The sequence below is a fragment of the Chenopodium quinoa genome, unplaced genomic scaffold (assembly GCF_001683475.1).
Source record: "Chenopodium quinoa cultivar QQ74 unplaced genomic scaffold, ASM168347v1, whole genome shotgun sequence".
NCBI classification, from domain to species: Eukaryota; Viridiplantae; Streptophyta; class Magnoliopsida; order Caryophyllales; family Amaranthaceae; genus Chenopodium; species Chenopodium quinoa.
In genome coordinates, this window is record NW_018743691.1 from 3,294,392 (window position 1) to 3,322,352 (window position 27,961).

Here is a 27,961-nt window from a genome sequence, read left to right on the forward strand (position 1 = left end):
TTTCCGGTTAATCTGAGTATGCAAGATAGCCGACAGCAATCTGAAAACAAATCAAAAAAAAATATTTACATTTTCATATCTACATTCCTTTATACTTGTACATTTAGTATTTTACAAACCCCTTCTCCCGAGAAAAAAAAACATTCCATTTCCACCGTTAGTTCTAATACAAATATTACTATACATGAGAGGAACAAAGTGACAGAAAAATTTTGAATTCTGTTTAGCATTTCATGTCTATTATACACTCGTGACTTGAGAAGCAGCAAGTTTTAAAAATATTCATTGGACTTAAGTTCATTGCTGCTCTGAGGATACAGATTCTACAACTGGGGCAGAACAAAATATTCTCTTGAGCTGGAAAAAAGAATGGAATGTAGACAAGAAGTCTACATCCCAGACAGTTGTTTTTTTGTACCTATCACACCACTCTGCATATCTTTGTCTAGGAGTGTTTCTAGTGACCTAGAATATCTTCTTCTCGCTTTCCCTGCTTCTTTCAGTAATTCTGCCAACCTCCGCTTTTCCTCATCCACAATAGGATCAGCTGTTCCGAGCTTCTCTTCTCTCATCACCACCACGAATTCTAATAGCTCAATTGCATCATCACATCTGTTTTACATCCAGGAAAATGTCAGAGAAATTACATATTGAAGTTTAATTCAAATGTAGATAGAAGCTATTAATGAAAAGAATGTTTTGAAAAAAAAAAAAAAAAAAAAAAAATTAATTCCCTTAGAGATGAGAAAGCCATTATCATACTTCTTTTTGTGGTGCTTTATTAACTAGAATCCTTGAAAATATAATGGTAGTTACCTGCTGCTTCAATCCTATAGTTTAACAATACGTCTACTACGAGTCTGTGAACCATATATATAATGGCTGATAACTTGTTTCATTCTTGCTGATTCTAGTGTCAGCATAATTGAAATGTCATTTTTAGATGGAAACTTCAATGGCATTAGAGAATGATTGCCAAGGTGAAACTACTTTTACAATGACAGAACACTAAAGTGAAGAAATACAGGTTACTAAAGCGAAATTTGTCTTACCTATGGGCTCTAGCAACTACAATGGAAATTTTCCCGAATAAATCTAAAAATAAAAACCAATGTTGTATAGTATGCAGGAGAGGGAGGATCGATACATACCTACCAAGGGCATCATAAGTGCCTGCAAGATTACTGTAAACCCCTAGAGTATCAGGGTGAAACAATCCATATTCTTGCTCTAAAATACTCATGGCTTTGTCGAAGAGCTCAGCAGCCTCAGAAATTAGACTGAGCTGTACACAGGTAAGGCCTAGTTGATTCAAAGTGATCGCGTAAAGGGAAGACTTCTTTTCCCCTGAATCCTCAAACTTCAAAACAGAACTTTTAAGGAAATTATATGAATCGGAGTAATTCCCTAGCATATAATTTAACACCCCCATTTGAGCTTCAATTCCTGCAATCTTGCTCTTCTGTGATGCCTCATCACTGTGTAGTTCTAGTGCCTTTTTCAGTAGTTTAATGGACATATCAAGCTCATTCATTGACTCATATATAGCAGAAAGATCCGTCAAACCATTTGCAATATCCTCCACATCGGTTCCCTTGGGTGGTGGCTTAGAATATATCTCAAGGGCTCTTTCACAATATGATACTGACTCACTGAATTTCCCTATCTTACAGTAAAGCTCTCCCAAACGAACAAAGACTGAAGCAACTGTTGGATGGCTCTTGCCTTTGCTAGACGCGAAAGCATTAAGTGCTTTTTTGTAAGTGAAAATTGCATCATCATATCGAGCCAAGGCTAAATATGCATCTCCAATGTTACAGTCAACAGCTGCAACATCTGATTCCTGCCCATTGCAATGCATAGCCATGCTTGCTAATACATAATGTTCTAGGGCAGCTTCATAGTCGCCCTTTGAATCACAAATTAAGCCCATCAATCTTCTGTCTGCAGCTTCTTTGATTGAAGGGGGACAGCCATTTTCTTTATGGATATCCAGAGCCAGTTTACAAAGCTTCCCGGCCTCATCAAATTCAAGTATTTGAAGATAAGCCTCTGCCACATACCGACAAGTCTCTCCAAACCGGGGGTCCTTAACTCCAAGAACAGTTCTCTGAATCTCTAAACCAACTTTATAGAGATTAATTGCCTCCTCTATTTGACCCATCATTGCATAAACGTCACCCAACTGCATACACCCCACAAATTTAGCAAGGGCATAGCTTTGGCCTAGCTCAATGTTAGGAATTTCTATGGATTGTTCTAGAAGAGGAATGGCTTCCTTGTGTTTTCCTGCAGCACAATGCATTGAAGCCAACATTTGCAAACAACTTACATAATCCAAACTCGGCCTCTTATCAGAACTAGCACAACTTTCAAATGATTTCTTTGCTCGAAGGGCAAACTCAAATGCCCTTTTCGGGTTGTCTCCCAATGTATTTATATCCCGAGCTTTCTTCAGTAAATATGGCCCTAAATCCGGGTTGTCAATTCCTTTCTCCACATCTCCTCGACCAGTTCCATTATGATTCTTAAAAAACTTATCTTCACCTGAAGAGCCTGATATCGATCTTCTTGAGGCATTCCTCTTGCCACTAGGAGGCTTCTCACTAATTATTTCAACATCATTATCCTTCCACTCCACTTTCCTTCCCTTATTAGCCTTCTTCGGCTTCTTCTTCTTCTTCACACTTTGTGGTGTTTTATCATGTTGCTCTTCCACAACAACCTCCTTTATATCCTCCTCAGTATCCACAACATTATCAGCTCCCACAAGATGTCGAAGCTCAGAATCAATCCTCGATTCATTACCATAGCTTGTCACGCTATGAGTTGATTGGGATTCATCAGAGCTCTCCATATCACAGATATTTTGATACAACTGTTCTATTGAGTTGTCAACAACATTAAGAATTGCTAGATCAATTGAACCAATACTAGCAGAACCAGGACTCAGAGGACTTATTGGTGATGCATGTTGGTTCTTATGGCTTCTTTTGAAGTTATATAAGCTCCCATTGTGGCTCGAATTCTTCTCTATATCATCATTCATATCCGATCCAGGCATTCCTATTTCGAAAAATCGTGTCAATTCACATTCTAATATACAATGTGCAATTAAATTCAAGAAATACCAAAACACTTACCTTAAAAATGAAAATTCTACCCACATTTTGTTCCTAAATGAAGGTCTTGTTTTACTCAATAGTCATAATCCATATCAAAATCTCATTTAGTTTATTCATTCACTAATAATTTATCAAACATGGTTTTTATATCATTCATTTTTAATCAATCAAACCTCACTTTAATTAAAAATTTAATTTGCCTTTCTTTCAAAAAAAAAAAATAATTTGCCTTTAACCAACCAAACCCACTAATTTCATATCTTATACACCTTTCATAAATGTTTACAAAAGACAAATGAAATTTTATTAGATATCAAAGGAAGTACAACATTTCTCTTTTCTCCTTTCAAAATAGAAAATCAATGAAACAGAGCATATACAGAGTTCTATTATGCAAAATCCAAAATTACAAATTTCTGTCCACCAACACTTAAAAAAACACGAATTCCACAATGGAAAAGTCCTAAAAACATATGGAAATGTATATAATTTATTTAAACAAACAATGAACCAACACAAATTCAATAAAAATCTACAAATATAAAACAAACAACAAAAAATCATATACATTATGCAAAAATAACAAAAACACCCACATTGCTTACAAAAACATGAAAATAAAAACAATTACACACCTTAATTAATAAGAAATCTTCCAAAAGCTTCCCTCGAATGCAAGAATGAATCTTTTTTCTGACCCAGAAAAAAAAATTAATTTGAAGAGGAAATGTAGGTATGAAAATGAACCAAAAAAATGTAAAATTTTGAAAATAGAAATATAATGGGTAATTTATATTGCTAATAATATTATTTAAAAAGAGGTTAGCAGAAGAAAGGGATGGAAGGGTAATTAAATTTTGAAGCAAAACAAAGAAGGTGACCTTTCTCCCACCACCATTTGCAATTTTTTTTTTTTTTTTGGTTAATTTAATTTTCTATTTTGAAGGAAATAATTAAAATGAATATTTTGGGTGGTTTGCTTAGATTACAGGTTGGCGCGAATAACGAAATTGTAAGTGTGGGAAAATGGAAGGACATTCATTCTTGTTGAGTGTGAGAGTTTCAAAGTCTCTGTATGTGCGCTTGTATGCACATGGACGGACATTACTTGTAGATTTTATCATCTCTTTGAGGTTTGTTTTGCTATGTTTTCGGTTCGCCCATGTGTCATCCACTTGGATTTGCTTCGTCTTGGGACTTGTGAGCTCGAGGTGAATGAATATTTAATGCAAAAATTCCAGAAGATAGAAGAGTAGTCTCTTAAAATTTGGCCCACAATTATTTTTAGGGGTTGTTTGGTTAGTGTATTTTTTGGTTTGAAGGTATGGTAACAATTACTTCTTCCGTGTTTTTTAAGTGTTAAAGTTTGATCGGTACATAGTTTTAAAATATCGTTATTGTGTGTTTGGTTTGAAGGTATGGTAACAATTACTCCTTCCATGTTTTTTTAAGTGTTACAGTTTGATCGGTACATAGTTTTAGGAAATTTAATTGACTTAAATAAAATAAAAGGTAAGTGGGGTAGTTCAAGTATTAAAAAATTGTAAAATAAAATATAGTGGAGTTAATAGTTTATTGAAAAGTAATGAATGTGAAAGGAGAGATATAATAAATTAAAAAAAAAAGTAGTAGTGGGTTTGGGTGGGGAACATAAGAGAAGAGAGATATAATATTTTAATGTAGTTTTTTACCAAAAAAAATGTATAACACTTGAACATGCCAATAATTCATAAAAGCCGGTGTGAGTTGGAGGAAAACTTACATAGATCAGGAATATGGATGAAAAGAGCTTTGATTTGCAACAAATTAAGCGAATTCGGTTGAGAAACGAATGAGCAACGATCATTTGAAGTTTCGACTTCTTTCGAGCAGCGTTCGCAACAAACCAGAGCACGAAATGAACTGAAAACGGGAATTTAAAGTGATTCCCGTGCTGGCGCCAGTCCCTAGGCATTGGCGTCACATTCTGTGCTTGGCGCCAGACGCCAATTTCAGCGCATGGCGCTAATGCCTTTCAGCGACGCCAAAGCAGCCAGCCACCTTTTGGGGTTGTGCTAGCCTTCTGCAATATATTCTGGGTTCCTTGGTACGCCAGTTAGCCCCTCTAAGAAATTTGACATGATTAGGTAATCGGCTTGATTACATAAAGTGATCGACCTAATGAAAAGATCGTCTCACTAAGCTTAAAAGCGCCTAAGCATTGGCTCATTAGCAAAAAGCATCGACAAACAGGTTCATTAGCAAAAGGCACCGACATATAGGTTCAAGAGCAAAGAGCGCCGACGTACAGGCATAGCAAAAGGCAAGTTCAAGCGAACTTTTATAGATCGACGGGCGTGGATCTTTGGTATTTTCCTTTGGGAGATTATCGCATCAAATGAGGATGACTTCAAGAGAAGATGTCTTCGACATCATTCCCTAGCTTGCGGAAAGTTATCACAAACAATTGAAGGTAATTTCAGGCGAAATTTTCTTCGATCATAGTTCCTGAGGCATGGAAGATGATCATAATGCGGATGAAAATTATTTCAAGAGAAATAATTTTCGATGATATTCCCTTGGACGTGGAATATTATCACAGCGGAGAGGATAGTTTCAGGCGAAGCAATCTTCTAATTTGGAAGCAGTTACAAGGTGTAGCGGTTTTCAAGCGGGATGGCATTCTCTAGCTTGCAGGAGGTTATCAAAACAAATCGGTTACTTTCAGAGACGTGTGCTCGACGGTGCAAGATACGCGTTTCTTAACTCTTCTATCTGTTTAACTAATGCTAGTTTTGCAGGTATCGACATTATAAGATTGATTTAGGATCGCATAACGTTGTGAATCATTCTCCGTCCCTATCGATACTTTGACTTTCGTTTTCAAAACTTGCGTTTCTCCAAACTCAGTTAAAGTGGGGGCTTCTGTAGACACCCATTTGTGTCTCCCCAAAACCAAACCCGGTGATGAGTACCTTTCACGTCGAATTATAATCGAATGAAACGAAAGTGTGGAAAGGTCTAATGTTGCGGAAAGTTTTATTTCTTTTCTTTTCTCTTCTCCCTGTTTTTGAAAACTTTATTTTAAGAAAACAGCCAATCCAGTTTGGTTGGCCATGATATGGGTCCAATAGTGGTGTAGTTGGATGGGGCTTGCAATGATCTTTCGAACGATATATTATAAGCCCAATTCCGATGAATATTGAGGAATTTATGGCCAATTTACTAAACTGGGCCCGGTTTGAGTTTTAAGTACGGCCCAATGATCTAAGGGAGGGCCTAATATGATTTATCATTCCTAATGTAATTAGGAATGGTTTTGGTCTTCTAGAACATTATAGAAGGTTTTATCATTCTTAATTCAATTAGGATTCTTCAGTGTTTTAATTAGATCAAATAACATTTTCGACTGAAATTATATTATTTTATCTTCCAGTACATTATCGGATTTTCGAAAACGCGTTAAAATCCGGTTTGGCGTCCAACCCCAGGCCTTGGCGCCTGGAATCAGGATTGGCGTTAGACGCCATCCATTGGCGCCTGGCGCTAGCCACTGGTCCTAGCGCCAATGAGCCAGGGCTGGCGCCAAATTAGTTTTTCGATCTTCAGACTCTGTTTTGATAAATTATCTTTTTTGGATGTTTTTCTCTATAAATATCGTATCAAAAACTCCGTTTTCATTCACGGATTATCAATATTTATTCATCATCTTCATCTATCGTTCACCAATTTTTTTTATTCTCAAGTTTTAATAAACTCCGTTTTCAATCCTCTTCATTCATCTTCAACATTCATACATTCTTTCTGAACTTTGCTCTTTAATACAAAATTCCGCATTCACAAGATCTTGATACACCTATCCATATTCGAAGTTGCCTTCGCCCTAGACGTGAAAGGTTTTAATTTCTGAGGGTTTGGTCCCAAATCTCTCTTTCAATTATTTAATTTAATCGCTTTGTTTATTTTTTTCCTTGAAGTTACTAACGTGTGTATTTTGTAATTAGAAAGAGGTACGAGGCATCCAAGTAAGTACTTTAATGGTTTAATTGATTTATAATGTAGATATCATGCTTAGATTGTTATTTATGATTCCTAGTATCATGTCTAGGGTATCTTTAATATTAAGTATGATTTAAAGTATGATGCTTCCTATGTTCTTTCTAATGTTTATGATTATTTATGATTTATTATTATTGTTTATTATGTTGCTTGATATGCATGTTATTTCGTATTGTTATTGCTTGATCACCTTTATTGCAGGTTAAAGGGAATTTGTATTTCCAATCACGCTTAATAAGATAATTAATAATCTTGTTAGGTTAATTGTGATTATAATTCAAGTGATCGCTAATAATAGTTTATTTCTGCATTAATGTTCAACCAACATAGATTAAACAGGTTTAGGGTTGATCCTATTGATTGTATGTTAGTCAAAAAGCGCACATGAATACGAGCAGAATAAAGTAGAGGCCTATTATTAGGGCAGGTTCAGTCTCTTTTAGGTTGGATTTGTACCATCATCCCCGAACCCTTATTTGGTTCATGACCTTATGGAGTTGACGATCTCTTGGATCGTTAAGGGGTGTAACCTTCACCTCGTGAACGGTTTACAAGTTCCTTAAAAACTTGTTGGCGACTCTTTTGCTCTATCTTCTTCCCTTTTGGACGCCACCGTACTTTAGTGTATGATCACAGTGGGGTTCAAGCTAGTGGGATTTTTAAAGGCTTGAAAATTTTCCCTACAATTGGTGTGAGTTTTGAGTGGTTATATTACACATTGATGAAGTGTTTTGTTGTTAGTTACCCTTTATAATGGTTATCACTTATCAACAAGTAAATTTTTTTTATTTTCCCTCTATAATCATTAAACGCCCAATGCAAGGAGTCAAGAGTTGGTTCATACTGAATTTCCAGCACCCAAACTTTAAAGGTTAAAATCTGAAAACCCATTGTCCTCGTTCTACACATATGATTTAGTTACCTCAATTTAATCTTTCTCTAATTGCATTCATAAATATTAAAGCACTACAATTCACTTTAATGGATACTCCACCAAAAGTATTGATGAGCAATTTCGTGTCTATGTTCTCAGCTTGCTTTAATATATGTATGTATTTTTTCTGCATTTTCAATTTCCTAAAGGTTTTGAATTTACAGTCAAGTAGAGCATATTTCCCCCCATTTTCTGAACTTAACCCCCCCCCCGTTTTTTTCTTTTTAATCAGTGTGATTATCCAATCTTTTGTGTACTTCTGTATTATTAAGTCCAAAGTATTATTTTCTAATTTCTTTGAAAGACCTAATAAAGACAAAGACATACTTTCCTTATCTCTAGAAGTTCTTCCAGTTTTGACTTCTGATTGTGTGACAATCACTGTCCAAGTAAGAAGAACCTTTAGAGACAAAGGGAATATCTTATTGGGACTATTATGGGTTGATGAATGAACTTATAATTCTTCATGTCAATGGTATTTCTTATTGAAATCATTGTGGTCCTGAGTGGTAAAAAAATTTAGCAGCAAACTTGTTAGAGAATATGTTTCATTTCCAAATATGCTTTTTACATCTTGTCCAACGTCTAGCAATTGGTTCTGCGCGGTAACTGCCATGTATTTCATTCAGCACTAATAAAGAGATCAAGATTGATAATGCTGGGCCTAATGGACACCTATTGCATCTGTAAATATATTGTTTAAGCTGTAAACACGTTCAATTTGCTCATGCTTTACTTAAGATCATAATGGCCAGATTCGTTAATGTTAAATGTATGATCATTAGGATCTGGTACAGTCTTGTGCTATTTTGATCTTAAAGGGGCTCTTTTTAAAATCATTTGCTTTTTATGCAGTTGCCAAAATTTTGTTTCTGGATTTTCCTGCTTGAATTGGCTTTTCATATTTCGACACTACATCTGATTTGCTATCTCATGGAGACAAAAGAACAGGTATTACTCTGTCTTTAACATATACGACGTGGAATTTTATATTTTTTAAAAATAGAATCATTTATGGTTATACACTGTTCTTTCTATGTATTTCAGCTTAGGAATCCTTGAAGTTTCTGCTGGAGTGGATCAAACGGTTCCTACACTATAAGCGGAGAGAATTTACATTTTAGGAGAGAGCTATGGAGGTATTCCTTAAATTAGGGCTTATTTGCACCGTTATTGTTGAATTCGGTTTGGAATTTTGTTTATTATTATGTATTCTTTTGTTAAATCAACTTAAGCAACTTCTGAACTTCTCTCTCCATTGAAGCAGCTTGACAGGTAATTTGTTGATTCTCCGATGCCGTTATCTCTGATCTCCGGGTATAATTTTCTCTCCTTTCACTTTTGTGCTCTAATTTTAATTAGTATTATTAATTTGGTTGGGGGGGGGGGGGTGGTTGATTGATCTGAGTTTAGTGTGATTATGACTAATTTTATAGTTGTAATAAGATTGAGTTAGTGATGCTTGTGTTATTTTAGATTTCTTTCTTACATTCAATAGTATTGATAATTAGTGGCCTATTTTAAATTCGGTTGAAAATTTGCTATTTTTTTTATTACCTTTTGTTCTTCTGACATTGGGTTATTGTTCTAGAAAATAGGAATATACATGTCAATGAATAAGTGAAATGTTAAAGTTTGAATCTATTTGATTGTTGTGTTTGTAGGATTTTGTATAGTTTGTATGCAAATGGCTTTTAAATTTTTTATGCACAGTTGCTCAAATCTGTCAGCCCAGCCCTGATACAACTGAGTTGTAGTTCTCAGTGTCTCGCCTGCTCGCCCTGCTTCGTTGAGTTCTAGGGGAAAAAGAGGAGGAGATCGAGAAGATCAAAGATAATCTCAGAGAAGTTCTCAAGCACTCTGTGCTTTTAGAGCTCCGAACTTCATAAGTATCTTGAACTCTTTGAGTGACTTCTTGCTTTTATGCGAAATAGAAATGTTACCAGAAACCTAATTTTAATAATTGTGATCCCGCCTAGACGATTTTTTGGCTAATCAATGTATTTGAGATCCAATGTATTGATCATTCTTTATATTCATTTGTGGTTGTTGGATTAATGTTAATTTGTTTTCTATTGTGCAACTTAACAATGATAAGAGCCCTTTTCAGAGAACATTTGTGATTCAGGTACCTTTTAAATGCCTAGGTAGCTTTTTTGTTTTTGTGTATGTACTTTAGAAGGCTTCTTTTAAGTAATGCTCAAGCGGCTAAGCTTATGAAAAGATGCAAGAAGCAAGGAGCTGTCTACTTGGGGGGACTTTTCCTTTTAAGCTTATTCTAGGCATTGATAGTTGAAAATGAATTCAAATTTGTCATCCCCACTTCTCTAATTATCATTTGTGGCTATGTGTTACATAGTATGTTTATATACCCTTGTTTTATGATTTACAAACCTCCTTTATTATATTTACTTATTTATTTTCTATTGCGAAGAAGGGAAGGAATAAGATAACAAGGTATAGTGCTGAGAGGACCATCCCAAAATTTCATTGGCTAGGCCTATAGCAAAAAAAAAAAAAAAAAAAAAAAAAAAAAAAAAAAAAAAAAAAAAAAAATTAACGATTGCAATGTGTATTTGATTAAGAAATCTAATCCTAGAGTAAAAAAGAACATATTTTATTTCAATTTTATATAATATATTTGTGTAAATATCTTTTAGAATAGGGATTATCCTCATTTCAGTTTCCTAAAATTTTCTTTATTTGTCTGCTATATGCATGCCTTGAGAGGCTGAGATTCATACCCTATGACTGACTAACATAGATTTCAGGCTACTGTTCTTTCAAATTTCTAATATAGACACAAATGGTATTTCATATGATTGAATTATGATTGCACGTGAAGCAATGTGCAAAGATGTCAAGATAAATAGGCAAAACGAGGTTAGATGTAATGTTACTACATTCCTAGATAAGTCACACAATCACACTTGGTTTGGAGATTAAGGACATTTTGTTCATCGTGAATTAAATTTTTAGAAATGGGTGTAGACTATAGAAACAAACGAAAGGGATAAAGCACATAGAAGGTTGATGATATAGGGCGAGAAGAGGAGAAAATAGAAGTGTGACTGTGTGAAGATTATATTGGGTCTTACATATTAAATCAAATATTACAAGTATCCTTATTAAGCTTAAAGAAAGAATTTATAGACTTGCATATTTCAGAACATTTAGACTAATATGAATGCTATAATAATTAACTTTGTTTTTTCCTTCATTGTTTCATGAAGATGGTTGGGCTTTATAGTTACTTTGATGCATGTCCTTAACAATAAAATTAAAGCTATAGAAAAATGAAGTTAATTACTTCTATCTTTATTCATGTTGAGATAATTTTTAGTATAGTCATGCGCAGGAAATCTTTGGAGTGCCAAGATGCTTCTCTGGCTCTTTATAAATTCCTATCCCCTTTTTTATTTTTTTTCCCAATTCTAGAATAATGATGTTAGTGGGTTTTATGGATTGGTTTTGGGTTTATTTCTTAAGATATACTGCTTTGGTAAAACCTCTCATCTTCTTATGCTTTGCTTTATACAGTACATTTATATTTAGATTAGAGAAATTGGCAGCACATTATTCTTTTCAGCAAACATGATAGATAATGAACTTGGTTATTGCTTGTATATGTTAAGCCTTTTTGGTTAGTTATTGACATGCATTTTTTTATGGCTGCTCGCACAGGCTCTCATGGGAAGACCCACAATTTTCTATAGAATGCTTATTGTGTGATTTCTTATAGTGTGCTACAGTTGTCTTTTGGAACATTTAGATGTCTGGATATGCTCTACTTATAATTGTCTTGCAGCTGGTTGTATTAATGTGATTAATATTTTAACCGGAAAATGTATCTATAGTGGTTAACATCAGTATTATCCAAAGAGGAAATTAATATTGGAGGTCGTATAGGATATCGACAAAGAAAGTTCAACAATACAAATTTTTGGTTAGAATGTATGCTTTTTTAAAAAAAAAATTATTTATTTTTTTGTGAATCCACTTGTAGCTCCACCACTTGGCCCTGGTATCCATTCTTTAGTGGATGGGGTTGGTCACTGTTTTCATTTTTTATCTCAGGGCCAAGTGTAGCAGTTGGCATTGGTGGTGGATTTGACCTCCTTGTCTTGTTCATGGTTATTGGAGCGGTTTCAGCTGTTGTTTGGAGGTTACTTAGACCCAGCTGTTGTTTGTAGATGATTATTAGAGCAGAAGATAGCCAACCAAAGGACTCTGTGAAGTTAATGTATTTGTGTCTAACTGATGTTTTGCTACTCAAATAGGCAAATTACATTGTATGTAGGTGTAATTATTCCTGAAATCCGATTATTATCCAAAGATTATAAAATACGAGTATTGTTTTAATTCCACTGTTTTGACTTTTATTGCTTTGAGATGAGCTCCTAAAAGGAGATTATAGACGTACAAATCCATACCTTTTGCAAGGAACTTCCAATGCGCTCATATATTCTTATTTTCGTTTTTCCCTTGCATACATATTTTCCATGCAACTTTTCTTATTTGTAAAAATGCTTATACCTACTTATAACACAAGTAATCCTATTATAATTTTTTTAAAAAAACAAGTAATCCTATTATAAATAGTAATATAAAAACAAAATAGAAGTCATATAAATAAGGATTTGAGAGTCAATTTGGACCTTTGAGGGTTTAGTTTTTAGTCAAAATTTGCATAAAATTAACAAAAATCTTCAGCTTGCATAATAAAAATATCTCATGTGTTGAATAGTTCTACCCATAAAATAAAAGTTAGAGAGGAGGAAATGGGAGTAAGAAGGTAGTGGTGATAAGGATAAGTTTAAATTTTAAATATGCCTTTTGGAATTCCTTGACTTTATAGTATTTTTTAAGAGTAACATTTTAGGGATATTATTACAAAGAAAAGTATTAAAGGTATAGAGTAGCATCCACTGTATGTCTGTATCCACTACATAGGTTAGATGAAACTACTAACCTTATTAATCAAATTTCAAATGCTCTTTCATCTATCAAATTACATGATCAAATTAATAAGATTGATGTGATTAGTTATTTGATATAATCATCTAAGCTACTTAGATGACTAGATGTGATCAACCTAACATATATAGTATGGTTATATCATGTTTCTTAAATGGAATTTTTTTTTTTAATTTGCATCAGGATTACAAAAACTAAGAAGTTTTTCACCAGAGTTCTATTCAACGTATCCTTTCACAGTTTTTATCAAGGCTTATTATATAATTGTCTGATATTATTATTGTAAAACTATTTAAAATTAAGGTTGATTATTGTCTCAATATTTGACTTCAACTTAGGGCCTGTTCTCTTACGTTGAAATTCAATTCAGTTCAGTTCAGCTCAGTTCAGTTCAGTTTAATTTAGTTCAGTTCAGCTCCTAATTTCCTTCTCTTATAAAATAATCATTTCAGTTTAGTTAAGCTCAGTTCAATTCAGTTCAGCTTAGTTCAGTTTAGTTCAGTTCAGCTGATTTCAGTCAATGAGAACAGGCCCTTAATCATAATTTTTTCTTGTAAGCACACCATAAACAAGTAAGATGGAGAGATGAGTCAAAAGAAAACATATACAGTATATTTTGTTATAAATTTATAATCATATATAGTATATTTTGTTTTAAATTTAATCATATATATTTTATTTTTAAAAATTTATAATGTTGTCGTCTTTAAGTAAGATGTTCAAAAGAAGACAACATACAATTCAATAATGACCCTAACACCTTGATTATATGTATATATGTTTAAATTTTGATAAATTAGTATGTTTTGATTAAATATTTAAACAATTACAATAACTAGGGGCACCACCAAAATAACTTAATATTTGTAGCACTACATAGTACACAAGCATTTTACAAGGATCATGCTAGATCCATCAATAAGTGCTCTTTAAAAAAAAAAAATTGTCTGTATAACCATAGTATGTAATTAGCTTTAAAAAGAGATGGGGGATGGAGGGAGATGGGAAGAAAGAATGATAGGGAGAAAAAAAAAAGAAAAGGAGAAGGAGAGTATAAGAGAGGGATGGAGAGAGAAAAGGGAGAAATAGAAGTGAGGGAGAGAGGGGGGAAGGAACCCGGGAAAAGAAGGGTCAAGAGATAGAACCCGGGCGGAAAAAATGACAGAGCGTGTCAGAAGAAAGAGCGAAAGGGAGGACTAGAGAGAGGAGGTCTAGAAGACAGTGAAAGAAAGTAGAGCCATGAGAGAGGAGTTAGGAGAAAAGAGAAAGAGAGTGAGAGTGAGAGTGAGAGAAAAAGAGAAAGAGGGCTAAAAGAGGGAAAGATGAGTCAAAAGAGGAAGCAGTAGCACAAAAATAGATAAAGGGGCCTAGAGAGAGTGGGGAGGTGGGAGAGAAAAAGAAATACGAGGGGCCGAAATTAAGAGAGAGATCGAGAAAAGCTAAGAAAGATAAAGAGGCCAAGGGTAGAAGGAGAGCAAGTGCAATACTTTGTATAATTTTTCAAAGCCTTTTTAAAGATAGAATAAGGACAAGAGAGATTACAAAAGAAAGAGAGATTAAGAGAAAGAGTTTCGGCTAAAAGAAGAAATGAGTGAGACGAAATAAGGAGATAAGGCCAAGGGAAGGGAAATAGAGGACGGGCTGAAAAAGTGATAGAGCAAGTCGAGAGGGAAGGGGAGAGCAAAAGGGAGGACGAGATAGAGGAGGTCCAACAGAGAGAAAAAGAAAGAGGGACTATGAGATAAGAGTAAAGAGAAAAGAGAGAGAGAGACAAGGGCCTAAGAGAGAAAGAAAGAACGAGAAAGAGGACTAAGAGAGGGAAGGAGGGGTCAAAAGAGAAAGAAATAGAACGATAAGAGACAAAGGGGGCCTTGAGAGAAAAAAGAGAGGGGGGGCTAGGAGAGAAAAAGAGAGGTGGAGGCAAAAAGAAAGAGAGATGAAGAAAACTGGGAAAGATAAAGAGGTTGGGAAGAGAAGGAGGATTGAGATGGAGAGAGAAAATGCAACCTTTAATTTTCAAAGCCTTTTTAAATATGGAACATGAACAAAAGAGATTAGAAAAGAAATAAAGATGTGAGAAAAAGATTTTCGGCCAATAATAAAAGGAATGAGTAAAAGGGGAGAAAATGCGGCCTACATATTTCAAAGCCATTAAAAATAAAACATTAATAAAGTGGAAACGAAGAGACAAGACCAAGGGAAGAGAGGGAGAGAGAGAGAGAGAGAGAGAGAGAGAGAGAGAGTATAGTCTCACTTCATTTCAAAACAACTTAACTCATCTCGCTCTCACTTGATTCTTTTCTTTTCTTCCTCATTAACATCTTTTCGTAATCTCTAACTAATACTTTGAACATCATTCATCAACTTTTGCTAGCCATGATCGATTAAGATACCGATCCAACCAATCTAGATGAATGTTGTACTTAATCATTGCCCTGTCTTTGCAACTAATAACCTTGATGTTAGAAGAACACCCTTCAATATTGTCTTCCATGAATAAATTAAAGTCAAGAATGAGAAAAATAGTTGCAATGTACAACTTACACAGATTTTTGTGCTTAATAATGTGCTTAATAATGAACGCTAAAACAGAATTATGTATAGAAATGTTTGTCAATGAAACAAGAGCTAAATAGCATACAAACTTATGTATTTTGTGAAGGGTCTTTCGATTCTCCTAAATTCCTCATCTTCAACTTTAAAAGCAATATATTTTGAAACAGTCAACACATTGATCTATTTGCTAAATGAGTGCCTTCTCATAAACTACATTTTCAAAACAACAATACAATTCTATATCTTTTACATTTAATTCATTTTACATAACCTTAATATTTAATATTACATTTTCTTATTACTACTCCTTTTTATCACAGTCATTTTAAAACAAAGTTATTCGATAATTATTTAGGTAATAAGAAACCGTATTGCGTTTTAAAATAATATCTTAAACAATGGTTTAATTTAATTCAAATCTTTAGATTCTAACAAATTCTAGATAACCTCACTTTTAATAATTGTTTTTTCATAGATATTTCCCCATAGAAAACTTATTACTACTCCTTGTTATCACTTACAAATTCATGTATCCTTGCAATTATAAAACCCGAACGCAATCACGAATATTACAAAACCCAAGTACTACCACGATATTTATATATCTTACCGTCGGGGGGCACGCGCGTAGCGCGTGCTCCAACGACTATTAAAAAAAGTATTCATTCTTTTATGGCGCTAAACAAAGAGGACGGAGTGAGTATGGGTCAATCGCTAACTTAACTCAAAATAAAGCGAATGAATCTAAAGTGACTTGAGTCATAATTTGCTTTCCATAGGATATAGATTGCTAGTTGGCCGGATTCGACTTGGCACAACTGGTGATCACCGGCTTTGGACCCGATTCGACTTGGCACAACTGGGGGTCATGTATGGTTGTTTTGTGGGTCCAAATTTTCCATTCCAACTCATTTGGACCCAAACCACATAACCCGGTACAAACTATCACAACCCACTCAACCGCAAACCCACGACCCGTATGACCCACTGAGCACACAATGGTACAATACACAACTTATTAGCGAAGTATTTATCGTATCAATAATTGTTGCAGGGCTTTTTGTCATGACAGCCTTATCCTCTTTAAAGGCCCAATCATCATTGTCATGATAGATCTTTTTCTTTGATGGTCCAATCCTATTTGTCAAGCGTATTCACCTTTTATGGTTATTTCAATTAGAGCTCAAAACGGAAAGCCATTTTTGCACCCTAACATGCCGTAAATTTTACTGAAGTGAAATTATTTTTGATGAACTGAAATTAAATAAATGACAATACATATAGAGTTATAGACTATTATTGTCTATGCCGTAAATTTTATCTCATGGAAAATTAGGCCTCGTTCACTACATCTTATTTTTTATGAAATGAAATTATTTTTACTGAAAAAAAATTATATTTGCTGAACTTAAATTATATATACTCAACTTAAATTAATTTTACTGAAGTGAAATTATTTTTGATGAACTGAAATTATTTTTACTGATTTTCTATTATAATTCTTCTTTAAGAAAACTGAATTTTACTGAATTGAACTTATTTTTACTGAACCGAATTTATTTTTACTGAACTGAATTTATTTTTACTTAATATTATTTTTTTAAGGTGAAGTGAACCGGGCCTTAGATGTAAAACAATTACTCGATCAATTATAACATATTGTGATACATCAAATATCACCATATTTTTACCATCTTTAGAAAACATAGTTTTGATTTTAACTATTACTCTGTAATACTCTTTTTTCATAAATTAAAATCTTTTTTCATATATTAAATAATTAATAAACAAAAATCAAAGAAAATTTTGAAAAATACCACCAGCAATTATACTTATTTTTTATAAAACCACCAACAATTTAATTTAATCTTTTTTTATTTTTACCACCAACTATTTTTTAAACCTTAAAAAAATACGACCTCTTTCCCAAACCCACTAACATGATGTCACCGTGGGCCCCACTAAGTACTTTCTCCTTAATTTCCCTCCTTTTCCATCTTTATTCTCACAATTCTCTCCCCTGTTCTCCCCATTACTTCCCTCTCTCCTCATTTAACAAACACGTACTGTTGAATTCTCACCATCCAAATTGAATGTGAAACACTACATTCATCACTTCTTTTTTCATTCTCTCTCCTTTTTCTTTCTAATATTAGGGTTTCGGTACTTTTCTCTGTAAAACAATTGCAATGGAGGGACCAAAAGTGCAGCCAAAACAACTTCATTGGTGTGGGGGAGGGGCAAGGGTTTAAATTTTGGTGTTGAAAGTCAGCGAGGGAAAGGACAAAATCGAGGTAATTTTTTTTAACTGATTATAGAAAACCCTAAAACAAATGATTCAAACAAAAAGGAATGAACGGGGAACTATATTTTTACAAGACTTCCAAAAATGCAAAATCGAGTGAATAATCGTGTTATCAGAAATGTATATTCGATTAGGGTTTTTGAAATCAATTTGGGGTTCATTATACTCCAATGACATTGAAACAACTACCACAATAATAATAATAATAATCTCAATATAGATGAAACAACGATAGATGCATATTTGCGATGAGATTTCAGCAGACGTCAGCGCAGCTACAGCCGCGACCTTGAGAAACCCTCCCAGCTCCGTCACATGGATAACGTCCGGGTGTATATGAGTGTAATATGCTTCTATAGCATTTTACAGCTTCTTGTTCGTTAGTTTCCTCTTGGCAACGATTCTTAGTTTTACGCAAATATTTCTTTGCACATTCAATAAAAGCAGCAGAGTTGAATGTAGGGGGTCGATCTTTGCAAACTCCACCTAGCGTGCGCTCAGCCTTGCATTCTTGGTCACATTTGTTGTTGTCGTTGCATTCTCCTTCAAAATTCTTACTTGTCTTGGAGCACACCGTTGCTGTTGAAATTATAAATGTAGAGATGAGAGAGGGGAAATAAGAAGAACTTATTAGTTGCAACTTTAAAATATTTTATCTCCTATAAATATTACCTAAAGTTGTAATTCACTCTTGCAACTAATATGCAACAAAGGTAGTATATTCAATTTAATTTATAAAGTGACTGTAACTAACTCTAAATAGACCAACAATCCTATAATAATGATTGTTATATTTAGAAGACGGTTAAAATTGACATTAGTATTGCCAAATTTGAACTATCTTCTCAATATAATAATGATATCAACTTTTAATTAATATGGAATAATCTTAATCTTTATAGTATCTTCTTAAATTAATTTGATTTTTGTTTTTCTTTTACGCAATTGTCCCAACTTGGAACACCGCCAAAGCATAAAAAAATATATGCTATGTTTGGTCACCTTATTTTTTCTTATCCAATCTGGTATAAACTTATTTTTTCAATTTTGTTCTGAACATTTGATTTGATTGCCTAATGTGAACAAACTTTGAACTTATGTATATGCTAATCTATAAGGAAAAAATATATCAAACGAGGCCTTACTTAATTTTTATATCTGTGTGCTTTGTACTTTTTATAATGTTTTCATTACGAAATTAAAAATATTTAGCACTAAAATCGAATATAGAACAATAAAATAGATATTGCATGAATTTATTTTTTAAAAATCTAATCTTTAACTTATTTTTTATAGATCTAATTTGAAATGTAAGAATTAGAAATAGTCTAAAAGTTCAGATTATTTTGAGGAGGTTGCCCTTAAAGTTGACATTATATGGAATTAAATATAATTGGTATTATTGAAAAGATGAGTAAAAGTTGGGATATTCTTGTCAAATTTTCCTAATATGGAGTATTAATTAAGATTTATATACAACACTGGCTAATTTATAATAAATATTGTTATTACTTGTGAAATTGTATAGCACCAAAAATGTTGAATATGTGTGCCTATAGATCGATTTATGTGATTATTTTTTTTAAAAAAAAAATTGATAAAAATAATCTCAACTTTCACGTAGTCGCTTTAATCAATCTCAACTTGGATCATTTTCAATACAACTAAACTTAGGGTGTCATTCGCTTTTTTGGTCCCACTTGACTGGTAACCTATTATATATGTGGGTATTTTTTTTTTACCAGTTTGACCCCAAGTTGACCTCTTAGCTTTTCAAAAGTCCTTCCCCTTTCCCTTCCCGTCCTCCTCCTCCCTGCACTTAGCCAAAAAATCTACAGTTGTCCCTTCCTTTTCTTTTCCCAACCAACACCTTTCCCTCCTTTGTTTCGCTATCACCTCTCCTCATGTCTCCACTGTTTTGATTGAGGCCTGAGCGGGAGGGAAGGGGAATGGTTTTTTGCGGTGGAGGAAGGGAGGAGGGAGGGTTTCGTTGGTTCGATGGGGAAGGGAGGGTTTCATTGGTTCGGTGGTGGTTGTGTGGGGATAGGGGTGGTTTGAGTGATTAGTGTGGGGAGGGGTACGTTTGTTTCGGTGACTTGTGTGAGAAGGGGTGATTTTTAGTGGTGAATTGGTGCTTGTGGAGCATGGAGTGGTCGACGGTGGGGAAAGTAAGGGGAAAGGGTTTTGATGGTGGGTGAGGAAAGGTTGGTCGACAGTAGTTGTTATGATGAGACAATGGTGGCGGTGATGGCTCGAGAAAGGGTGGGGGTGGTGGCTGGGTTAGGGAGGTTTTACAGTTTTTTTTGGACCAATCAGGTGATGATAAATGTCCAAGTAATATATTATAACATGTTGATAATCGATTGAGATCAAAGTAAGCAAATGACCCCAAACTTCGGATTATTTAAAATAATCTGAAGTTGGGATTATTTGTGAATGGGTGAAAGTTGGGACTTGGGAGTATTTGCAAATGGGGAGAAAGTTGGGATTAGTTTTAATTAATTTAATAATGTTCCAAGATTCTTTCATAATGTATGTAGTGGTACTCAATCAAAACATGAAATTAAAACTGTTGTTTACACATATAATATGAATGTAAAAACCCTTAAATGATACTGTTCACATAATTACCATAGTTTGTTAGTAGGAAAATTATAAATAAATAAATAAATAAATAATAATAAAAAAAAGAAGTCCGAGAGAAACTGCAAACAAAACCTGGAGGATGTGCTTATACATTACCTTGTGAAGCCACAATGACCAAAAGAAGTCCGAGAGAAACTGCAAACAAAAGGGTACTAGGGACAAATTTAGCCATTGCTCTCTCGAAAACCTAATTGTTTACCTTTGATGTATGTTAAATGATTTGTTTGTGACTTTGCTTAACTTCATTTTTCTATATTTATACACACTTTTATGCCGCCTTGTCGGCCTTAATTACATACATGAGAATATGAGATTAGAGGCCAGCATAGACTCATCACGATTAATGGACAGGCCGGACATATTATTTAATAAATCCAAGGAATTTTTTTTATAAGACTACTTTATTTTATAAAGACAGAAACTAGTGAGTGTTTTCGAGACTTTAGATAAAAGAATTAAAAGTAAAAATATTAAATTAAATAAACATAAATTGTACTGATTGACGTGTGATTTTAACTTACATTTCAAACTTAATACAATTTTAAATTAGATAATATATTAATTAGTTATTTAAGTAATTTAACGCCTAAGAACATCTGCTAGCAAGATCCATATAAAAATCATAAAGAATTATTTTCAAAAATAAAATTTACCTGGAGCTAATTTGTGTATCATTTAATTGATTTAATTGGTAAATTTTTAACGACGATCTTCAATTAATTGAGTCGATAGTAATAAGTTGATCATTTATAATCATCATGTGAGGAGTGCATTTTCAGAAAATTTGGTAACATAAAGCACTGTCTCCATTTTCTTTTGATGTAATCATGTTTTTTCATACTTTTCAATACCTTTTTAAATCGTATACTACATCTCCAATTTTTTTATTACAAAAAAATTATAAATAAATTACTTTTTGAATGCGTCTATAAGACGATTTTTACAAGACCCTACATATTATTTTCACCTTACCTCCTACTCCCTATGTTTTTGTTTAGGTACATTGGTTTGCTTGACACCAAAGGTAAAGCCAGGAATTTAAAAGTAAGAGAGCTGACTCTTACATATTATTAAACAAAATCATTAAAAAATTACTTTATTCTCCTTCTATCCCTTAATTAGATGCCTACTTATTTTTATTATGCGAGTAACGGATACTATAAATAGGCATTTAATAAAGGGACGGAGAAAATATCAATTTTTTTTAAAAAAATAATATACTGTAAAATTTTAGATATTAGTATTATCAACACTCATATGCTCATTAATTTAAACAATTAATACACAACTTTATTCCTTTTTTTTTTCTTTAACCACTACTCCATATTATGAAAAAATATACAAATATTAGAAAATTTTAAATACATGGCGTCCGGCTAAGATTTGAAACTCATATATATGCTCATTAATTTAAGAAATAACTATAGTGTGACTCGGGCATTGTCCCAAGATTTTACTTCGCTTAGAGTAATCTCCTTTTTTCGTAAAGGATTTGGTTTTTTTTTTTTTATATTATTAAAATATATAGAGGACAACAATAAATTTGTAAAATATATTTGAAATATAATGTTAAATAGCTAAGAAAAATTAAAAGTTTTATGATTTTCATTTGTTTTTAGTTTATTGGAAGGTTTTGTTGTACATATAAATATATTTAATTAGGTGGATAGCATTCTTTTCAAGGAAATGTGGATAGCATAGTTTAATTTCTAGCCATGATGGCAAGAAGTGCAATTTTCATTTATTGATAATGTTAGGAGTTAAAAGCTCTTTTTATACGTTTTTAATGAACATCGACATAGATTATTAGATGGTGATGTGGCACAATTATAATGCAAGAAGCATACGCATGACACAAAGCCTTCTTAGAAATGTTTGTAATACGTATATAAAAGAAAAATTATATATAAATTACTTTATATTATGAGATTTTGCTATACACGTTATACCCTTCAATAAGTTTGAAAACATTTAAACATCAAATGAAGGACAAAATATTCTAATAAAACGTTACGAGTAATACAAAAACGTGCAGGCGACCTGTATCCTAAACTTGTCCGTAGATTAATGCTACCTGGCTGCCAGCAATTCATTCGTTCAGTCGTTCCTGTAAATTTGGAACCCACGAGAGAATTATTTTTTTTTAAATTTTTTTATTTTTTTATTTTTTTTTTTTGCAAAAACTTAGCTCAATTTGGATACTTTAGAGCCAAGATAACCCCTAAAACATTTTAAGGAACAATATTTTAAGCACGAAATCGGGAAAAAATAAAATAGATGTAAAGTTGGCTCCACTAACGACAACATGTAACGGAGGGTTAATGGCAAGGTTACAACGTAGTCAATAAATGGACCTTTAGGTTACAACGTGGAACTTATAAAAGGAGGGGGCCGGGCACAGCGTAGAAAAGTGAACACCTGAGGGTTATTGTATAGAATTTCCCTTTTTTTAGACGGTAAGATATGGAGTGTCCTTTCTATCACAGAAGGGAAAGGGTTAGGATCGTACCCCGGGATGTTATTGTCTCTGCGCATTATTGACACATTTTTAAATCTAATATTTTAGGGTCCTTTATCTATTCTTAAATGGAAAATTTGTCTAGAATTACCCTATAGATAGGGTCATTTGTGAATAACTACTTGTTTTATTTATTCATTTATTTATTTGTTTGTTTGGAACCATCCGCAAGTTATGAAACGTTTGGGTATCACTACCTGATATTGTTTTCTGTCCAACCAAACACTTTATAACGCTAAAGGGCTAAATCTCCTATAGCCACATATTTGTGATGAAACCTCCTTTGAACTTTTGAAGTGGATTATCTCTCTTGGTTTACGGGTGCAGCTCAGACCCGTATTTAACATTATGACAGTCTTATACTCTTTATAGGTCCAGTCATCATCATTGTCTTGATAGACGTTTTCTCTTTGACGGCCCAATCCTTTTTGTCAACCGAGCATATTCACCTTTTATGGCTATTCTAATAAGAGCTCAAAATGGAAAGCCAATTTTGCACCAAAACAAACCAAAATGTAAAAGTGAAAATAAATTATAGTACATGTAAATTGTAAATATCTATGCCATAAATTTGATCTTATGAAAAGTTAGACCTATAAGAATTATAAAATCATGTCCACAAAATCTCGTTTAATTGATTCATAAAATACCAACGGTCAAGGGATTACTCTTATTGCCATATAATTTTAGGATGAAAACTTCTTTAATATTGTGAAGTAAACCTCTTTTGTGTCGTTAACAGATGCCAAACCCGTATATAAATACGTAACATGCTTAAACATCATATATAAGCATTGAAGACAGAAGAGGATCACAACTCCCAATTATTTTAGCACCATCAACTATAGATTGTTGCAAAATATCTACAACTCTTTGTGATATAACTTCACCAAGAGTTATAATGGGAAATCCAGGTGGATATGGACATATTAACTCACCACATATTTTTCCAGTTGCATCTTTTATATCTACCTTCTTTTTCTTTGCAAAGAAGGCCTCTCTTGGTGTAAGTTTCATCTTGATATCACTCCAAGGCTCAAGATCAACACCCACTCTTCCGTTCATTGAATTAAATTTGATAAACGACGATGATGAAGATGATGATGACAAGTTCTTAAACGCCAAGATTAACCTATTAACATGCTCTCTACATGTTCCGGGAGAAAATGGCAATGTTATAAATCGCGATCCAGAGAGCTCAGACACTACCCTTTGATCCATATATATGAAGTCATCAGCTTCATATCCTGAAACACCGAGATCATGAACTCCAACAGTGACTCGTAAAGGGTCCATGTAAGGATGATCCAAGACGGCGATACCAGGGATTTGTTTGAGTGTGTTTTTAGCCTCAATTGCTAGATTTATAGCATTGTCAAAAATACTTGAAGGGTTTTCCTTCATTTGAGTTGTAGTAGCATCTAATGAAGCTAAAAGTAGTGAACTTGGACTAGTTGTTTGAAGGGTTTGATGGCATTTACTGATTTTATCCTCGTCGATAATGTTATTTTTAGATGAATGTAACATAGAGGATTGAGTAAGAGAGAGTAGAACTTTATGTGTGGATTGAACCACCAAATCGCCCCCCTGCTGGAGGGCCGGTAAAGGAAGGGATGGATGAAATCCGAAGTGAGCACCGTGAGCCTCGTCTACAATAAGAGGGATGTTGTGTAGGTGACAGTGTGGAGATCTCTTTTAAGTTGCTGCATATACCTTGATAAGTAGGGGAAGTTATGAAAACTGCACCTGGTTTGATGCCTTCTACTTCTGATTCTTCAATTGCCTTTTCTTACCTGGGATTGAATTAAATTATATTAGCATACAATTATCCAACCATGAAAAAATGTTGAGCATAATTCATTATAGCATATTGTGATACATCAAATATTACCTCCTACCCAAAAAAAAAAAAAAAAAAAAAAAAGAAAAAGAAAGAGCTTATATAATGGAAAATTTGTCAAAAAAACTTATATGTTCATTTTTTTTTTTTTGTGAGGAATGATCTTATAGGTTCAAAGTGGTAAAAAAATTCCTTATAAGTTATTTGTGTTGTAAGGAGGACTTTGATGCTGAAATTTGATCGTTGACTTCTGATGTGTCTATTTTATATAGTATTCTACCCCCATCCCTTGGTCATAATTAGTAGTGTTTTTGGCTCTTTAGAGCCGCTTTTATTACTAATTGGTGTTTTCTAGTGTTTTCGTAGATTTGGTTGACTTTTGCAGGGATTTGCACTTTTGGAGCATTTTCTCGAGATATTATGGAGCAATTACGAGCATTGGAAAAGCACGACCAGTTTCTATAGCCCAGGGCCGGTTAGAGCCATTGAACCGGTGATTAAGGGCTCGGTATATGTGATACCGGGGCATTTGGACCGAGTATTCAAGACCCAAAGAGGAAACCCAGATTGGCCCGCAGAATTGGAGTCCAATCGTAGTCCAGTTAGTGGACCAAGAGAGCCGCGCGGCCGGGCGAGAGAAGCAAAGGTTGGCGCCCGAAGACGCGCCTGGCCGGGCGCGAGAAATGTACCTGATGGAAAAAGGCGCGCCCTATCGGGCGGTGCCTCGACCGATCGGGCGCGTGTTAATATTAGGAGTTAATTTTGACGTTTAAGTTTGTTTTAGTTTAGGATTCTTACGGAGTATAAATACTTCTCCGTAAAACAAGTTTAGTACCTTTCTTTTAGCTTCTTTTACTCTTTCTTAATTATTTCTTAGATTTTCTCTCTCTACTTAGCTTTTAGATTAGTTTCTCTCTCTTATACTTTGTTATTAACTCTATTCTTAATTCCAGATTTATTTGGTAACAATTTCTCCTCTTAATCTTAGTTATTTATTTTATTCCTTTGATCATGTCTTGTTTTATTGCTTTGATTAGTTTAGTTTTTATTATGTGTGAGTAATTCTATTTCTAGGGTTTTTGGGGATCCATAAATAATATGAAGGGGTAATTTATTGTTGTTGATTATCAATGCTAGATTAATTTCCTATTGATTGATTTAATGCTCTGTGACTAGATTTGCGCAGATATTTTATGCATGAGTTTAACAATATTGATTCAAGATTCGAAAGATGAGAATTAATGTTTAGGTCTAGTTTCAATAGGCAGGTTAATTTATAAATGGTTAAGTCGAGATTCGAGAGATGAGATTTAATACCGGTAAATTAATTGTGTGATTGTAATACGTAGCGAAAGCCCTTTATTATCTGATTAATGTATGCATTGATGATTGATTATTATGTTTTACCCTGGAATATTATTTATTGGTGAACCTATGCCCTAGATCCTTTTAATCATTGTTTTCTCCTTATTTTTAATCTTCGTAGTTTAGTTCCTTTTGATTATAATATATTGGTTACTTCATAATCTAGATTATATTAGTTAATTAGGAATAGAAAGACTCGTTTCTCTGTGGATTCGACCCTACTTCCCTATCTACATTAGCTAGAGGATTTAGGAATTACTTTTGATTAGGGGATACGACTTTACCCTGTCAAAATTTGGCGCCGTTGCAGGGGAAACGGTTTTATTTTTATTTCTGATTTTTTTTTTTGTAGTCTAGGTTATTTCTTTTTTTGTCTCAGAGAACGTTAGTTCTTTGAGGCAAGTCTCATATTTGCTTGTAGTTTTTTGTTTATGCCTAGGTGTTCCAGATCAGGGTACATCCCATTTGATTCTGAGATCGAACGATCCTTCCATAGACAGAAGAATTTTTACAAGCAAATTCTGGCGGATTCTGGTGATAATAATAATCACCGAGATCCTCCAACTGGTTCTAGCGATTCAGAGGTATCATCAGATCCAGAATAAGAGATGACGGCTCCAAAGAAGCTTAGTGATTACTCACAACCAAAGCTTACAGATTTTCCACATCTCACTCCCACTCCGGCTCTTGATGAGGTACAATTTGATATTAAACCCCAATTTATAACGATGATAGAGAGGAAGCAATTTAGTGGAGCTAAGGGTGAAGACCCAAATCTTCACATTGCAGAATATTGTCAGTATTGTAATACCATCAGGCAAGCCAAGGTCACACAAGACCAAATCAGGGAGATTCTCTTTCCTTTCTCTTTAACTGGAAAAGCCAAATTATGGTTTAATGGTTTAAATAGAACTGCACTTGGTATAACTGACTGGGAAACTCGTGTTTTGAATTTTTATAATAAGTACTATCCTGCAGAGAGAACAGCCGTACTACGGAGTGCAATTCAGAACTTTGCCTAAGAAGCCGACGAAACTTTATATGAGGCTTGGGAGAGGTTCAAGGATCTACAAAGAGAATGCCCCCACCATAATTTGGCACAATGGCAGTTAATCCAAGCCTTTTACAATGGCATTGGAAATTCATCTAGAATAATTTTAGATTCTACAGCTAGTGGGAGGTTTATGAATCTTAATGTTGATGATGCAGGTCAGGTTATTGAAGATATGGCGATAAATAATTCCCAATATGGGAATCCTAGAGGATTTGCTAACAAGGGGAAGCATAGTGTTGACTCTGTATCCTTTTTGCAAGCTCAATTAACCTCTATCTGCTAAAAATTAGATAATCTTAGCACTGCTCATGTAGCTAATGTTTCTGCAATTAATAATAATGCTAATGAGGCTTTCTGTGAAAATTGTGGAATTTTAGGTCATTGGAAACAAGATTGCAGGAGTTCCGTAGAGCAAGTTAATGCCTTTCAAGCTTATAGGCAAAACAACCCATACTCCAACACCTATAATCCTGGGTACCAGAATCATCCATACCTTTCCTATCGGAGCACTAATGTTCAAAATCCACCACCACAAGAACCACATGCGCCACAACAACAACAGCAGAAATATTACCACCCCAATGATGGCCAGAAGAACCAACC

General features: G+C 33.9%; 3 protein-coding genes and 1 long non-coding RNA gene across 4 annotated transcripts; 1 reads left to right on the forward strand and 3 right to left on the reverse strand.

Annotated features, from left to right (window-relative positions):
• Positions 1-41: 41 nt before the first annotated feature.
• Positions 42-4,624, reverse strand: LOC110683782 (protein KINESIN LIGHT CHAIN-RELATED 2-like). Its single transcript, XM_021860192.1, has 3 exons — positions 3,761-4,624; positions 1,152-3,066; positions 42-612 (listed from the first exon to the last, which is right to left on the reverse strand). The coding sequence occupies exons 2-3, from the start codon at positions 3,062-3,064 to the stop codon at positions 390-392; spliced, it is 2,136 nt and encodes a 711-aa protein (XP_021715884.1). The 5' UTR covers positions 3,065-3,066; positions 3,761-4,624; the 3' UTR covers positions 42-389.
• Positions 4,625-9,146: 4,522 nt separating this feature from the next.
• On the forward strand, positions 9,147-10,915 carry LOC110683684. The gene is made up of 3 exons (XR_002503658.1): positions 9,147-9,236; positions 9,365-9,414; positions 9,811-10,915. It is a non-coding gene; the product is annotated as an uncharacterized LOC110683684 (long non-coding RNA).
• Positions 10,916-17,835: 6,920 nt separating this feature from the next.
• On the reverse strand, positions 17,836-20,786 carry LOC110683685. The gene is made up of 2 exons (XM_021860076.1): positions 20,678-20,786; positions 17,836-18,514 (listed from the first exon to the last, which is right to left on the reverse strand). Exons 1-2 carry the CDS (start codon positions 20,751-20,753, stop codon positions 18,192-18,194), a joined length of 399 nt encoding a protein of 132 aa, XP_021715768.1. The 5' UTR covers positions 20,754-20,786; the 3' UTR covers positions 17,836-18,191.
• Positions 20,787-23,873: 3,087 nt separating this feature from the next.
• On the reverse strand, positions 23,874-24,503 carry LOC110683891 (arginine decarboxylase-like). Its single transcript, XM_021860297.1, has one exon. The coding sequence runs from the start codon at positions 24,501-24,503 to the stop codon at positions 23,874-23,876; it is 630 nt and encodes a 209-aa protein (XP_021715989.1).
• Positions 24,504-27,961: the final 3,458 nt, after the last annotated feature.

Coding starts and splice junctions, on each gene's coding strand:
- LOC110683782 (XM_021860192.1), bottom strand. CDS start 3,064: ATGCCTGGATCGGATATGAATGATGATATAGAGAAGAATTCGAGCCAC. Junction 613..1,151: donor ACTTATGATGCCCTTGGTAG/GTATGTATCGAT, acceptor GATGTAAAACAG/ATGTGATGATGCAATTGAGC.
- LOC110683685 (XM_021860076.1), bottom strand. CDS start 20,753: ATGGCTAAATTTGTCCCTAGTACCCTTTTGTTTGCAGTTTCTCTCGGA. Junction 18,515..20,677: donor GGTCATTGTGGCTTCACAAG/GTAATGTATAAG, acceptor TAATTTCAACAG/CAACGGTGTGCTCCAAGACA.
- LOC110683891 (XM_021860297.1), bottom strand. CDS start 24,503: ATGAAGGAAAACCCTTCAAGTATTTTTGACAATGCTATAAATCTAGCA.